Source organism: Mustelus asterias, chromosome 14 (genome assembly GCF_964213995.1).
Source record: "Mustelus asterias chromosome 14, sMusAst1.hap1.1, whole genome shotgun sequence".
In the NCBI taxonomy this organism is placed as follows: Eukaryota; Metazoa; Chordata; class Chondrichthyes; order Carcharhiniformes; family Triakidae; genus Mustelus; species Mustelus asterias.
Genome location: NC_135814.1, coordinates 99236705 through 99253960, shown reverse-complemented (window position 1 = coordinate 99253960; position 17256 = coordinate 99236705). Strand labels below are relative to the sequence as shown.

Here is a 17256-nt window from a genome sequence, read left to right as displayed (position 1 = left end):
GACAGTTCCAGAATCTACAGAATTTTGGAAAATGTCAACCAAGACATCCATTATTTCCACCTCCTTTAGTAACCTGGGGTGTAGATTATCAGACCCTAGGGATTTGTCAGCTTTCCATCCCATTAATTTCTCCAACACTATTTTCCTAGGACCTGTAAGCCTAATTTCCTCCAATTCCTCCTTCTCACTAGATCCTTGATCCCTCAGTATTTCTGGAATGTTATTTGTCTCTTCCTCTGTGAGGACAGAGCTAAAGTAAAAACTAAAGTTAAAGTTTATTTATTAGTCACAAGTAAGACTTACATTAACACTGTAATGAAGTTACTGTGAAATTCCCCTAGTCGCCACATTCCGGCGCCTGTTTGGGTACACTAAGGGGCAATTTAGCACGGCCAATGCACCTAACCAGCACGCCTTTCAGACTATGGGAGAAAACCGGAGCTCCTGGAGGAAACCCATGCAGACACGGGGAGAATGTGCAAGCTCTGCACAGACAGTGACCCAAGCCAGGAATTGAACCCGGATCCCTGGCCCTTTGAGGCAGCAGTGCTAACCACTGTATCACCGTGCCGCCCTCTAATTATTTAATTGCTCTGCTGTTTCCTTTTCCTTTATTATAGATTCTTCCGTTTCGAACTCTAAGGGACCTACATTTGTCTTCACTAATCTTTTTCTTTTTATATCCTTATAGAAGCTTTTATGTTACTTGCAAGTTACTCTCATACTGTAATTTTCCCCTCTTAATCAGTCTCTTTGACCTCCTTTGCTGAATACTGAACTTCTCCCAATCCTCAGGCTTGCTACTTTTTCCAGCAATTTATATGACTCCTCTTTGGATCTGATACTATGCTTAATTCTATTTGTAAGCCATGATTGGGCCGCTTTCCTTGTTGCATTTTTGCGTCAGGAACAAACGTATAATTGTTTCCATTAAAGGGGCAACAGATCGTCATTTGAAGACACTTCTTGGTTGAGTAAGTTATTTATTGTCAATGCCCTTAGTTGGTTCAGTGTCCAATTTGAATGTGTTGTGCCCTTACTTGAGTCAGTGGGTTGCCGTGACACTTTCTGGATAAGATTTTGAGAACTCTTTTGTGTGGATGAAGGCACACTGTTGCATGTTCCTCACTGATAACTCCAACACTGTAAGAAGTCTCACAACACCAGGTTAAAGTCCAACAGGTTTATTTGGTAGCACAAGCCACTAGCTTTCGGAGCGCTGCCCCTTCATCAGGTGAGTGGGAGTTCTGTTTGTGAACAGAACTCCCACTTACCTGATGAAGGGGCAGCGCTCTGAAAGCTAGTGGCTTGTGCTACCAAATAAACCTGTTGGACTTTAACCTGGTGTTATGAGATTTCTTGCTGTGTTTACCCCAGTCCTACGCCGGCATCTCCACATCATAAGTCCAACACTGCCAGTAAGTCTACAAAGAACAAAGAACAAAACAGCACAGGAACAGGCCCTTCGGCCCTCCAAGCCCGCGCCACTTCCCGGTCCAGGATTGAATCCTGAATCCAGGATCCCCGCCCAATTTTCCAGCCTATCTACATCCTAATATCCTATCCACCGAGCTGTCCCTCACAGCTACGATGCTTTGTTCATCACAACCTATTAACTCACCCCCACCCCCCCATTCCAGACCATGTGATCTCCAGGGAGAGCGAAAACCCAGAGTGAAAACCCCAGGGCCAATATGGGGAAAAAAAAATCTGGGAAATTCCTCTCCGACCCCCTGAGGCGATCGAAACGAGTCCAGGAGATCACACTGGCCATGAACAGAAAATGCTTCCCAACCCTATTCATTTCCACTTCTGCTTTACGAACACCATCTGAATTCCCTGCCCCTGAGACAGGTTCCCAACTATCCGCAGTCTCGCTCTGTACTGGCACCAGCAAGATGATCATAGAATGAAGCCTTGAAACGAGAAACAAAGAACAATTAGCCCGTGACGCTCCCTGGTCCAAACTAGACCACTCTTTTGTATCCCTCCATTCCCACTCCGTTCATATAGCTGTCTAGATAAGTCTTAAACGTTCCCAGTGTGTCCGCCTCCACCACCTTGCCCGGCAACACATTCCAGGCCCCCACGACCCTCTGTGTAAAATATGTCCTTCTGATATCTGTGTTAAACCTCCCCCCCTTCACCTTGAACCTATGACCCCTCGTGAACATCACCACCGACCCGGGGAAAAGCTTCCCACCGTTCACCCTATCTATGCCTTTCATAATTTTATACACCTCTATTAAGTCTCCCCTCATCCTCCGTCTTTCCAAGGAGAACAACCCCAGTTTCCCCAATCTCTCCTCATAACCAAGCCCCTCCATACCAGGCAACATCCTGGTAAACCTCCTCTGTACTCTCTCCAAAGCCTCCACGTCTACCTCCTTACCTGTGTGGTATGGTTTATAGTGGAGCCAGGAAGGGTTTGTACACATCTTCCCAAGAAATTTTAGTTAACATCATATGCCCAGCCCTCATACATTGATTATGATCCCCACAGCAGTGGGATGCTTCCACCAATAAGATTATGATCTGAAAGTAACAGAGGGAAACTAATGGATTATTTTAGTTAAACGGTGGCTTAGCGGCAGGGACCCAGGTTCGATTCCCGGCTTGGGTCACTGTCTGTGTGGAGTCTGCACATTCTCCCCGTGTCTGCATGGGTTTCCTCCGGGTGCTCTGGTTTCCTCCCAGTCTGAAAGACATGCTGGTAAGGTACATTGGCCGTGCTAAATTCTCCCTCAGTGTACCCGAACTGGGGCCGGAATGTGGCGACTAGGGGATTTTCACAGTAACTTCATTGCAGTGTTAATGTAAGTCTACATGTGACACTAATAAATAAACTTTAAACTTTAGTTACTCACTGCCTTGTTTTTTCTACCTGATATACGCTTCATTCAGTACCTGAATAGACTTACTCTGTGACCTTGAGTGAAAAGAAATCATCTCTACTTCTGTCCCTTAGCTGATATGAAGGCTCAGTATGAAAATTTACAGGCGGCGTTTGTATCCTTCAAGGTAAGACATACGTTAACTTGACGCTTTTATTTAAATTCATTAATGGGACGTGGTGGTCCCCGGGTTGGTCAGCATTTATTGCCCATCCTGAGTTGCCCTTGAGAAGGTGGTGACAAACTGCCTTCATGAACCTGCTGCAAAGCCTGAGGAGTAGGTACGCCCACTGTGCTGTTAGGGAGGGAAACCATGTTATTGGGTTACAACAGCAACAAGCAATATTTGAATTTATATAGCACCTTACCGTGTTGCAATGTCTTGGTGCTGAGGCAATAAATTACATTTGAGGCATGGCAGAACGTGGGACAGGAGCAGTCCATTCAGTATGTCTGTAAATACAGCATACCTACCAACTCATCATTTCTCAGACAGATTCAGCCTCACTTACGACCTCACTCTTAAACAAGACCATAAGATATAGGAACAGAATTAGGCCATTCGGCCCATCAAGTCTGCTCCACCATTCAATCATGGCTGATAAGTTTCTCAACCCCAATTCTCCCGCCTTTTCCCCATAACCTTTGACCCCCTTACCAATCAAGAACCTATCTATCTCTGTCTTAAATAAAAATGACCTGGTCTCCACAGCCTTCTGCGGCAATGAATTCCACAGATTCACCACCCTCTGGCTGAAGAAATTCCTCCTCATCTCGGTTCTAAAGAGTCGTCCCTTTACTCTGAGGCTGTGCCCTTGGATTCAAGTCTCTCCCACTAATGGAAACATCTTCCCCACGTCCACTCTATCCAGGCCTTTCAGTATTCTGTAAGTTTCAATGAGATCCCCCCCCATCTTTCTATACTCTATCGAGCACAGACCCTGAGTCCTCAATTTTCTTTTGGATTCATTCGTTGGACATGGGCATCTCTGGCTGGTCAGCATCTATAGCCTAGCCCTAGTTGCCCTTGTTCAGAGTGCAGTCGAGAGTCAACCACATTGCTGTGGCTCTGGAGTCACACGTAGGCCAGACCAGGTAAGGACGGCAGATTTCCTTCCCTAAAGGACATTAGCGAACCAGATGGGTTTTTCCGACAATCGACAATGGTTTCATGGTTATCAGTAGATTCTTAATTCCAGATTTTTTTATTGAATTCAAATTCCACCATCTGCCGTGGCGGGATTCGAACCCGGGTCCCACAGAACATTAGCTGAGTTTCTGGATTACTTGTCTAACGATAATACCACTAGGCCATCACTTCCCTTTAACATCAGACTTTGTCTGCTGTTGATACTTGCTGTGGAGGTTGGGGGGGTGGGGCGGGGGGGGGGGGGGGGGGGGGGGGGTGGTAGTCGTGTCAAGAGTGGGTTGCTGACTCTCTACTGATTGGTTGCCTAGTTACAGAGACCAGGCCCTCTGCAAGGCCCTGAACTGTGTGTGTTTTTTGATGTTGTTTTCATTCAGTACCTTCCTCAACAGCTCCCAAAAAAACAATGCCCGTTGCCTTTTAAGAGAAAGGCTGTGTATGTATCACGGGCTGGAATTCTAGTGCAGACTCTCTCTCTCTTAGCTCAGTTACTACACAAGTCCTAGGGAGTTGATTTAAGTATTAGCTTCATTTTCAAACTCCTACATGCTTTCTGAGCCTCCACTCCTCCAGCACCAAGCTTCTCATTGTCTATCACTTCATTTCACCCTGAAGGCCCTTCGTTTCGTCACTGCTGTCCTGCCCTCTCCATTCAGTTCTCTGCCGCCTCTCTGCTGTTACATACCTTTCCTTTCATGAGCCTCTCATTTTTCGATCTGCTCTTTATTTTTACACGTTTTTCCCACTTGCTTGCCCCCCACTCTTTTGAACTCTTCGAGGTAAAACACTCAGCGATGAGCCCTTGCATGAGGAGTAATATAACATTGCAAATTCACCAAGTATCTGTTATCCTGCACGACCACTTGTCCTCCTCAAAGAGGAAAGGAAATGATAGGAACAGGCCCTTCGGCCCTCCAAGCCTGCACTGACCATTCTGCCCGTTTAAACTAAAAATCCCCAATTCTTCCGGGGATCATATCCCTCTATTCCCATCCTATTCATATATTTGTCAAGACACCCCTTAAACGTCACTATTGTATCTGCTTCCACTACCTCCCCCGGCAACGAGTTCCAGGAACCCACTACTCTCTGTGCAAAAATACGTGCCTCATACATCTCCTGTAAATCTTGCCCCTCGCACCTTAAATCTATGCCCCCTAGTAATTGACTCTTCAACCCTGGGAAAAAGCTTCTGACTATCCACTCTATCCATGCCCCTCATAATCTTGTAGACTTCTATCAGGTCGCCCCTCAACCTCTGTCGTTCCAGTGAGAACAAACTTCCCTTCATAGCTAATGCCCTCCATACCAGGCAACGTCCTGGTAAATCTTTTCTGTACCCTCTCCAAAGCCTCCACATCCTTCTGGTAGTGTGGCGACCAGAATTGAACACTATATTCCAAGTGCGGCCTAACTAAGGTTCTATAAAGCTGCAACATGACTTCCCAATTTTTAAACTCAATGCCCCGGCTGATGAAGGCAAGCATGCCGTATGCCATCTTGACAACCTTCTCCACCTGCATTGCCACTTTCAGTGACCTGTGTACCTGTACATCCAGATCCCTCTGCCTATCAATACTCTTCAGGGTTCTGCCATTTACTGTATATTTCCTATCTGTATTAGACCTTCCAAAATGCATTACCTCACATTATTTCATGATGTGGCAAATGAAAATAATGGGCGGGACTTTCTGGCCACACTCACCCCCAAGGCTGGAAAATCCCACCCAAGGTCAACGAATCTTTGCATGGTCCGCCGCCACACACTGCGATCCCCGTAGTGGGATAATTCTGCCAAAGGAGTGATATTTGAGATGTCTACATCTTATGGGAATATACTGTGAGCAATGGCTTTATGGGAAAGCCAATCAGCCTCTCGAGCCTGTTCCGCTTGTTCAATGAAGCCTTCATTTCACAAATGGGAATTAAACAAACCATATTTGGAGCTACTTCACTTGTGGTGACCTGCAGATTTCTCCATTTCGATATTGGTGCATGTTAGAATGTAACCGGTGACAACTTTGTATTGGATGTAATGTGACCAATGGTAACAAGCTGTAAGAGTCAGCTGACCCAGTAAACCATGGAACCAATTACAGAATGATGTGATGGTCAGCTGACTCACTATAAATAAGAACCTGTTGGGAATTGTGGGATTGGCCCAGGGTGAGGCCCCAAGTTTGGAGTAATGAAGTTTCTTTATTAAACCCTTCCTTTGATAAGTTGGGGGATGTTTTGTCATATTTTTATTGTCTGCATTTAGAACATAGAACAGTACAGCACAGAACAGGCCCTTCGGCTCACGATGTTGTGCCGAGCTTTGTCTGAAACCCAGATCAAGCTATTTCCTCCCTATCATCCCGAAGTACTCCATGTGCCTATCCAATAGCTTCTTAAATGTTCCTAAAGTTTCTGACTCCACTATCACTGCAGGCAGTCCATTCCACACCCCAACCACTCTGAAGAGTTCCTTCTGAAGAAACAGTGCAAAGTAACTGAGGTGTTTTCTTTTTTAAACTCAGGAATCCTTCATTGATGAAATGAATGCTCGGTGGGCTCAGAAAGAAACGGAACTCATCGAGAAGCATGAAAATGAAAAGAGGAGGGAGCTGTCTTTACAGAGTAAGTGGTAGATACGGGGGGAGAATTGTTGAGATCTGAGTTATAGAGTGGGCAATGGAGAAGTATGGATTGTTCCTATCATAGAACATAGAACATAGAACACTACAGCACAGTACAGGCCCTTCGGCCCATGATGTTGTGCCGAGCTTTACCTGAAACCAAGATCAAGCTATCCCACTCCCTATCATCCTGGTGTGCTCCATGTGCCTATCCAATAACCGCTTAAATGTTCCTAAAGTGTCTGACTCCACTATCACTGCAGGCAGTCCATTCCACACCCCAACCACTCTCTGCGTAAAGAACCTACCTCTGATATCCTTCCTATATCTCCCACCATGAACCCTATAGTTATGCCCCCTCGTAGTAGCTCCATCCACCCGAGGAAATAGTCTTTGAACGTTCACTCTATCTATCCCCTTCATCATTTTATAAACCTCTATTAAGTCTCCCCTCAGCCTCCTCCGCTCCAGAGAGAACAGCCCTGGCTCCCTCAACCTTTCCTCATAAGACCTACCCTCCAAACCAGGCAGCATCCTGGTAAATCTCCTCTGCACTCTTTCCAGCGCTTCCACATCCTTCTTATAGTGAGGTGACCAGAACTGCACACAATATTCCAAATGTGGTCTCACCAAGGTCCTGTACAGTTGCAGCATAACCCCACGGCTCTCAAACTCCAAGCCCCTGTTAATAAAAGCTAACACACTATAGGCCTTCTTCACAGCTCTATCCACTTGAGTGGCAACCTTTAGAGATCTGTGGATATGGACCCCAAGATCTCTCTGTTCCTCCATAGTCTTCAGAACCCTACCTTTGACTCTGTAATCCACATTTAAATTAGTCCTACCAAAATGAATCACCTCACATTTATCAGGGTTAAACTCCATTTGCCATTTTTCAGCCCAGCTTTGCATCCTATCTATGTCTCTTTGCAGCCTATCCACTACTCCACCAATCTTGGTGTCATCAGCAAATTTACTGATCCACCCTTCAGCCCCCTCCTCTAAGTCATTAATAAAAATCAAAGTGCAGAGGACCAAGCACTGATCCCTGTGGCACTCCGCTAGCAACCTGCCTCCAATCCGAAAATTTTCCTTCCACCACCACCCTCTGTCTTCAATCAGATAGCCAGTTACCTATCCAATCGGCCAACTTTCCCTCTATCCCACACCTCCTTACTTTCATCATAAGCCGACCATGGGGGACCTTATCAAACGTCTTACTAAAATCCATGTATATGACATCAACTGCCCTACCTTCATCAACACACTTAGTTACCTCCTCAAAAAATTCAATCAAATTTGTGAGGCACGACTTGCCCTTCACGAATCCGTGCTGACTATCCCGGATTAATCCGCATCTTTCTAAATGGTCGTAAATCCCATCCCTAAGGACCTTTTCCATCAATTTACCAACCACCGAGGTAAGACTAACCGGTCTATAATTACCAGAGTCATTTCTATTCCCTTTCTTAAACAGAGGAACAACATTCGCCACTCTCCAGTCCTCTGGCACCATCCCCGTGGACAGTGAGGACCCAAAGATCAAAGCCAAAGGCTCTGCAATCTCATCCCTTGCCTCCCAAAGAATCCTAGGATATATTTCATCAAGCCCAGGGGACTTATCGACCTTCAGTTTATTCTAAACTGCCAGTACATCCTCCCTCCGAACATCTATTTCCTCCAGCCTATTAGCCTGTAACACCTTCTCTTCCTCAAAAACATGGCCCCTCTCCTTGGTGAACACTGAAGAAAAGTATTCATTCATCACCTCGCCTATCTCTACTGACTCCATACACAAGTTCCCACTACTGTCCTTGACTGGCCCTAACCTCACCCTGGTCATTCTTTTATTCCTCACATAAGAGTAAAAAGCCTTGGGGTTTTCCTTGATCCGACCCGCCAAGGACTTCTCATGTTCCCTTCTAGCTCTCCTAAGCCCCTTTTTCAGCTCATTCCTTGCTAACTTGTAACCCTCAATCGAGCCATCTGAACCTTGTTTCCTCATCCCTACATAAGCTTCCCTCTTCCTTTTCACAAGACATTCCACCTCTTTCGTGAACCATGGTTCCCTCACTCGGCCATTTCCTCCCTGCCTGACAGGGACATACCTATCAAGGACACCCAGTATTTGTTCCTTGAAAAAGTTCCACTTTTCATTAGTGCCTTTTCCTGACAGTTTCTGTTCCCATCTTATGCCCCCTAATTCTTGCCTAATCGCATCATAATTACCTCTCCCCCAATTGTAAACCTTGCCCTGCCGTATGGCCCTATCCCTCTCCATTGCAATAACAAAAGACACCGAATTGTGGTCACTATCTCCAAAGTTCTCTCCCACAACCAAATCTAACACTTGGCCCAGTTCATTTCCCAGTACCAAATCCAATGTGGCCTCACCTCTTGTCGGCCTATCCACATATTGTGTCAGGAAACCCTCCTGCACACACTGCACAAAAACTGCCCCATCCGAACTATTTGACCTACAAGGGTTCCAATCAATATTTGCTTGCATTGAGCAGATAGAGAAGTTTATATAAATGTGATAGATTCTGGAAGTACAAGGGTGGCATGGTGGCACGGTGGTTAGCACTGCTACCTCACAGCGCCAGGGACCCGGGTTCGATTCCAGCCTCAGGTCACTGTCTGTGTGGAGTTTGCATGTTCTCCCCGTGTCTGCGTGGGCTTCCTCCGGGTGCTCTGGTTTCCTCCCACAGTAAGAAGTTTAACAACACCAGGTTAAAGTCCAACAGGTTTATTTGGTAGCAAAAGCCACACAAGCTTTCGGAGCTCCAAGCCCCTTCTTCAGGTGAGTGGGAATTCTGTTCACAAACAGGGCATATAAAGACACAGACTCAATTTACATGAATAATGGTTGGAATGCGAATACTTACAACTAATCAAGTCTTTAAGATACAAACAACGTGAGTGGAGAGAGCATCAAGACAGGCTAAAAAGATGTGTATTGTCTCCAGACAAGACAGCCAGTGAGACTCTGCAGGTCCAGGCAGGCTGTGGGGATCATCTCAGATGCCATCATCTCACGTGAGAACATCATCCACCAGGTACACGGTACATACTCTTGCAACTCTGCCAACGTTGTCTACCTGATACGCTGCAGGAAAGGATGTCCCGAGGCATGGTACATTGGGGAAACCATGCAGACGCTACGACAACGGATGAATGAACACCGCTCGACAATCACCAGGCCAGACTGTTGTCTTCCTGTTGGGGAGCACTTCAGCGGTCACGGGCATTCGGCCTCTGATATTCGGGTAAGCGTTCTCCAAGGCGGCCTTCATGACACACGACAGCGCAGAGTCGCTGAGCAGAAACTGATAGCCAAGTTCCGCACACAGGAGGACGGCCTCAACCGGGATATTGGGTTCATGTCACACTATTTGTAATCCCCACAGCCTGCCTGGACCTGCAGAGTTTCACTGGCTGTCCTGTCTGGAGACAATACACATCTCTTTAACCTGTCTTGATGCTCTCTCCACTCACGTTGTTTGTATCTTAAAGACTTGATTAGCTGTAAGTATTCACATTCCAACCATTATTCATGTAAATTGAGTTTGTGTCTTTATATGCCCTGTTTGTGAACAGAATTCCCACTCACCTGAAGAAGGGGCTTGGAGCTCCGAAAGCTTGTGTGGCTTTTGCTACCAAATAAACCTGTTGGACTTTAACCTGGTGTTGTTAAACTTCTTACTGTGTTTACCCCAGTCCAACGCCGGCATCTCCACATCATTCCTCCCACAGTCCAAAGATGTGTGGGTTAGGTGGATTGGCCGTGCTAAATTGCCCCTTAGTGTCGGTGGGACTAGTTAGGGTAAATGCATGGGGTTTTGGGGATAGGGCCTGGGTGGGATTGTGGTTAGTGCAGGCTCGATGGGCTAAATGGCCTCCTTCTGCGCTATAGGAATTCTATGATTCTATGATGCAGTCTGTGGAGGGAGTAGAGTTTGTGATTGTACTATTCACAGCTCCTCTGACTCATCTTGCATTTCTTTACTTTTCCCAATCCCACTCCCTCTGCCTACGTCCCACCAATTAATTTGTCAGTTAATGTCTCCTAGTCTTCCTCCTATCACAGACCTTCCCCTCTGACCTTTCTCCAATCTCCAAGTTGTTGTGTTTCGAACATTTTAATGAAAGGTCGCTGCCTGAAGCATTGGGAAGGATTTCCACTCCCGGACCGGACATTTCCTCCCAAAGTCCTTTTCCTAGAATCATAGAATCCCTACAGTCCAGAAGGAGGGCATTTGGCCCATCGAGTCTGCACCGGCCACAATTCCACCCAGGCCCTATCCACGTATTTACCTTGCTAGTTCCCCTGACATTAAGCAACAATTTACCATGGCCTGTTCACCTACCCTGGACAGGGCGGCTCTGTGGCAGAGTGGTTAGCACTGCTGCCTCACAGCACCAGAGACCCGGGTTCGATTCCCAGCTTGGGTCAGTGTACATGCAGAGTCTTGGGTCACTGTCTGTGTCTGTGTGGTTTCTGCGTGGACACTGTCTGTGTTTGCGTAGTTTCCTCCGGGTGCTCCGGTTTCCTCCCACAGTCTGAAAGACGTGCTGGTTAGGGATGCATTGGCCATGCTAAATTCTCCCTCAGTGTACCCGGACAGGTGCCGGAGTGTGGTGACTAGGGGATTTTCACAGCAACTTCAATGCAGTGTTAACGTACTTGTGACATTAATAAATAAACTTTATCTTTGGACTGTGGGAGGAAACCGGAGCACCCGGGGGAAACCCACGCAGACACAGGGAGAATGTACAAACTCCACACAGATAGTCAGCCGAGGCTGGGAATCGAACCTGGGTCCCCGGCGCTGTGAGGCAGCAGTGCTAACCACTGTGCCATCATGTAGCCCATTGTTTGTCAAATTTCCCCTCTCGCCCACGATGATTTCTGTGGCAGATGCGGCCTGGCCTGTTGCGTCTTTCCAGCATTTTCCGCCTTTATTTCAGATTCCCGGCATCTGCAGCATTTTGCTCTTGTGGAAAGAGGTTTTACTCTGTCCCCAAAGTTCATATTGCTGAAGGTGGGGCAAAGACTCTTCCATTCTTCTCAAAACACTGCAGAAGGATTCATTTTGACTTTGCAAAAGTCTGTTGTGTGACAGTGCAGGGAATACAAGATGCAAAATAAAGCGAGGGGGAAATGGAATAAAATGTAAGGTAGCACACCGACAGTTATCTTTCATACCTTCAGGATGTCACAAGATGCTTCACAACTGTTAAGTATTTTTGAATCATAGTCACTGTAAATATTTGACACATGCAAAGTCTCACAAACAGCAAATGAGTTAAGTTTATTTATTAGTGTCACAAGTAGGTTTACATTAACACTGCAATGAAGTTACTGTGAAAATCCCCTAGTCGCCACACCGCGGTGCCTGTTTGGGTACACTGAGGGAGAATTTAGCATGGCCAATGCACCTAACCAGCACGTCTTTCGGACTGTGGGAGGAAACCGGAGCACCCGGAGGAAACCCACGCAGACACGGGGAGAACGTGCAGACTCCACACAGACAGTGACCCTAACCGGGAATCGAACCCGGGTCCCTGGAGCTGTGAAGAACTGTGAGGCACTGTGCCACCGTGCAAAATCGATAAGTAGTGTTTTCCGAGTGGTGTTGGTTAAGGGATGAATGTTGGCCAGGACACCAGGAGGACTGGCCTGCTCTCTTTTAAATGGTATTGGGATCTTCTACCTGAACATGCAAAGTAGGCTCAGTTATATTCTTCAGCAATGCACAGAGATACTCGTCTCAATTATATGCTCAATTCTACACAAGATGTTGGACCAATGCCCCCTGTAAGCAAAGTGTGTGTGTGTGTAAGTGACCCAAATGTCCCCACGCAGTTCCTATCTAAGTTGGCCCCTTTAACTTACCGCACCAGTGAGACTGCACAAAAAAATTGCCAAGCGCCAACAGTGAAAGGATTACATAGTAACCCGGGCACCCTATCCATCTGTTCCTCAAACTATCATCTGTCCCACCTATGACAGAGACTGTAGGTCATGCATTGGACTTGTTAATAAAACTGTTCCAGTTCACTTACTACCACTGACCTTGTGGCCAATTATTAATCTGAATATCATACCTCAAACATAATAATCCTCGACTTGGGGGATTGGCTGGGAAGAAAAAGGGTGGCACAGTGGTTAGCACTGCTGCCTCACAGCGCCAGGGACCCGGATTCGATTCCAGCCTCGGGTCACTGTCTGTGTGGAGTCTGCACATTCTCCCTGTGACTGTGTGGGTTTCCTCCGGGTGCTCCGATTTCCTCCCTCAGTCCAAAGATGTGCTGGTTAGGTGGATTGGCCATGCTAAGTTGCCCCCTAGTGTCAGGGGGATTAGCAGGGTAAATGCATGGGGTTATGGGGATAGGGGCCTGGGTGGGCTTGTGGTCGGTGCAGACTCGATGGGCCAAATGGCCTCCTTCTGCACTGTAAGGATTCTATGATTCTAAGAAAAATCTATAAAATGGACCCTTCACTTAAAATAAATCACCTGCACACTTGCAAAGGAAAGTAATCATTAAAAGGTATGTTGTTCCTGACTCACGATCTTCTGATCCATGGGATCCTGGCTGACAAGACCAGCATCTCAAAGCACAAGAATGGGAAAAGTCTCCATCGGACACAGAGTTGTTGTTAGGCACTGTAATATTCAACATTACAGTCTCTGAATGAATGATTTCTTCTGCCCAACAGAGAACTCGATACAACGTAAATGTGACGTAGACAGACAATTGATGTCAGACGATTATGAAGAACAGATCATTTTGATTCTCGATAAACACAACAAAGAGATGGAGGTGGGTAGAATCACACCCCGGACATTCCCCCTTCCACCTTCTTCCGTTGGGAAAAAGATACAAAAGTCTGAGGTCACGTACCAACCGACTCAAGAACAGCATCTTCCCTGCTGCTGTCAGACTTTTAGAACATAGGGCTTGTACTGTGCTGTACTGTTCTTCGGCCCACGATGTTGTGCCGAACCTTTTCCGAAACCAAGATCAAGCTATCCCACTCACTATCATTCTAGTGTGCTCCATGTGCCTATCCAATAACTGCTTGAAAGTTCCTAAAGTGTCCGACTCCACTATCACAGCAGGCAGTCCATTCCACACCTCAACCACTCTCTGAGTAAAGAACCTACCTCGTACATCCCTCCTATATCTCCCACCACGAGCCTTATAGTTATGCCCCCTAGTAACAGCTACATCCACCCGAGGAAATAGTCCCTGAACGTCCACTCTATCTATCCCCCTCATCATCTTATAAACCTCTATTAAGTCGCCTCTCAACCTCCTCCGCTTGAAAGAGAAAAGCCCTAGCTCCCTCAACCTTTCCTCATAAGACCTACCCTCCAAACCAGGCAGCATCCTGGTAAATCTCCTTTGCACTCTTTCCAGTGCTTCCACATCCTTCTTATAGTGAGGTGACCAGAACTGCACACAATATTCCAAATGTGGTCTCACCAAGGTCCTGTGCAGTTGCAGCATAACCCCACGGCTCTTAAGCTCAAACCCCCTGTTAATAAACGCTAACACACTATAGGCCTTCTACACGGCTCTATCCACTTGAGTGGCAACCTTCAGAGATCTGTGGATATGAACCCCAAGATCTCTCTGTTCCTCCACATTCCTCAGAACCCTACCTTTGACCCTGTAATCCGCATTCAAATTTGTCCTACCAAAATGAATCACCTTGCACTTATCAGAGTTAAACTCCATCTGGCATTTTTCGGCCCAGCTCTGCATCCCATCAATGTCTCTTTGTGGCCTACAACAGCCCTCCACCTCATCCACTACTCCACCAATCTTGGTGTCATCCGGAAATTTACTGATCCACCCTTCAGCCCCCTCCTCCAAGTCATTTATAAAAATCACAAATAGCAGAGGATCCAGCACTGATCCTTGTGGGACATTGCTGGTAACTGGTCTCCAGTCTGAAACTTTTCCATCCACCAATACCCTCTGTCTTCTATGAGATAGCCAGTTACTTATTCAATCGGCCAAATTTCCCTCTATCCCACACCTCCTTATTTTCTTCATGAGCCGACCATGGGGGACCTTATCAAACGCCTTACTAAAATCCATGTATATGACATCAACTGCCCTACCTTCGTCAACACACTTAGTTACCTCCTCAAAAAATTCAATCAAATTTGTGAGGCAAAACTTACCCTTCACGAATCCGTGTTGACTATCCCGGATTAAGCTGCATCTTTCTAAATGGTTGTAAATCCTATCCCTCAGGACTTTTACCATTAACTTACCAACCATCGAAGTAAGACTAACTGGCCTATAATTACCAGGGTCATTCCTATTTCCTTTCTTGAACAGAGGAACAACATTCGCCACTCTCCAGTCCTCTGGCACTATCCCCGTGGACAGTGAGGACCCAAAGATCAAAGGCTCTGCAATCTCATCCCTTGCCTCCCAAAGAATCCTAGGATATATCTCATCTGGCCCAAGGGACTTATCGACCTTCAGGTTTTTCAAAGTTGCTAATACATCTTCCCTCAGAACATCTGCCACCTCCAGCCTATCAGCCTGTATCACACTCTCATCCTCAAAAACATGGCCCCTCTCCTTGGTGAACATTTTTGAATGGACCTACCTCGTATTAAGCTGATCTTTCTCTACATCCCAGCTATGACTGTAACACTACATTCTGCACCCTCTCCTTTCCTTCTCTCTTATGTACTCTCTGAACGGTATGCTTTGTCTGTATAGTGCAAGAAAAAATACTTTTCACTGTATCCCAATAAATGACTTCCTATTATCACTACCAAAGTATTGCTAACCTCACATTTATCCACTTTATACTGCATCTGCCATGCAGATGCCCACACACTCAGCCTGTCCAAATCACGCTAAAACATCTCTGCATCCTCCTCACTGCTCACCCTTCCATCCAGCTTTGTATCATCTGCAAATTTGGAGGTAATACATTCAGTTCTTTCTCCCAGATCATTACTATATAATGTGAACAGTTGGGGTCCTAGCACAGATCCCTGCGAAACCCCACTAGTCACTGACTGTCAATTAGAAAAAGACCCATTTCTGCTAACTCTTTGCTTCCTATCTGCTAACCAGCTTTCCATCCATCGCAAGACACTATAAATTCCCAAGTGCACATTTAGAAGTTTGCCAGACTTTAATCCCAGCCCTGCCCACTGGAGGTGCTGGAAGATGTGTGGAAATGTCGAATGGGATTAGTCAGAACAGCTCTCTCTGGGGTGACACAGGCATGATGGGTTGAATGGCTTTCTTGTTTGCCATGAATTTCTATGATTCAATGAACTCTAACTGAATCTGGTCCAATTTTCCCTTCCTCTAAACCTTCCAAATGAAGGCTACACTTTGGTTTTGATTCCCACAGGCACAACACCAAGGGAACTTGACAAAATATTATCAAGCGTCCTTTTACTAAAAGACTGTGTCATGCATAATCTAATGTGGTGGGGATCTGACAGCCCTGAGGGTGTTCAAAACCCTGTTGTCGGTTCACTGGGTGAGATGCACTGTAGCATTATAGAATCTTAGAAATCATAGAGTCCATATGGCCCGTCGAGTCTGCAATGACCATCCAACAGAGCATCCCAGCCAGGTTCCATTCCTGTGACCCCATGTAATTACCCCACTAGTCCCCCTTAACCTATACATCTTGACACACTCAGGGACAATTTAGCAGGGTCAAAACACCTAACCTGCACATCTTTGGACATTACTGTCAAGTTACTATTGTAGCTTTGCGCCCATAAAGAGTTTAATTAAAACTGTTTATTTTTAAATAATTATTCCTTGATGCAATTGCCTCTACCTCTTACTTTATAACGTTCTACCTTCACCTCCTCAAGGCCTTTTGGAGTTGCCAGCCAGCATGGGATTTGAGGATAAGTTAACCAACTCTCATTTTGTCCAGTCTGGAATTCCAAACTGAAAGCACCCATATATTTAATATATTGTTTTATCTGAAAGGATTACTCATCTCCCATTGTGTTTTGTCTCTTGGTAAATATATCCCTTTGAGTTTATCATTTACTATTCCCCCCTCCAAATACACTGGATGGAATTTACAACCCTTTCCCCGTTGCATGTTGAATGGTTAGAGGCAGAAGGTAACCTTCTGATGGATGTTTCCGTCCTGGGCTCTGAAGGCAATCTCTCACCAACCCTCTTATATAGAATCATAACAGTGCAGAAGGAGACCATTTGGCCCATCGAGCCTGCGCTAACAAGAATCCCACCCAGGCCCTCTCCCTGTAACCTCACATATTTCCCCTGACACTTAGGGGCAATTTAACATGGCCAATCCACCTAACCCGCACATCTTTGGACTCTGCGGGGAAACCGGAGCAGCCGGAGGAAACCCATGCAGACACAGGGAGAACGTGCAAACTCCACACAGTCATCTGAGGCTGGAATCGAACTCGGGACCAATGGTCAGCAGTGCTAACCACTGTGCCACCGTGCTGTGTTTTGGACACTTTCCCATTAAGTTAGCTGCAGTCTGGACTTGGATTTTCCAATTCGCAAGCTGTAGAAATGACAGTTTTGGGTGGGGTTTTCC

General features: G+C 46.2%; 1 protein-coding gene across 1 annotated transcript in view; it reads left to right on the top strand.

The window, feature by feature from the left end:
- Positions 1 to 17256, top strand: part of LOC144503427 (uncharacterized) — a 38069-nt gene that overhangs the window by 11722 nt on the left and 9091 nt on the right. Inside the window, exons 5-7 of the mRNA XM_078227734.1 lie at positions 2969 to 3021; positions 6564 to 6663; positions 13387 to 13490. Coding sequence (XP_078083860.1) covers positions 2969 to 3021; positions 6564 to 6663; positions 13387 to 13490 — 257 coding nt within the window. The remainder of the gene's footprint in view (positions 1 to 2968; positions 3022 to 6563; positions 6664 to 13386; positions 13491 to 17256) is intronic.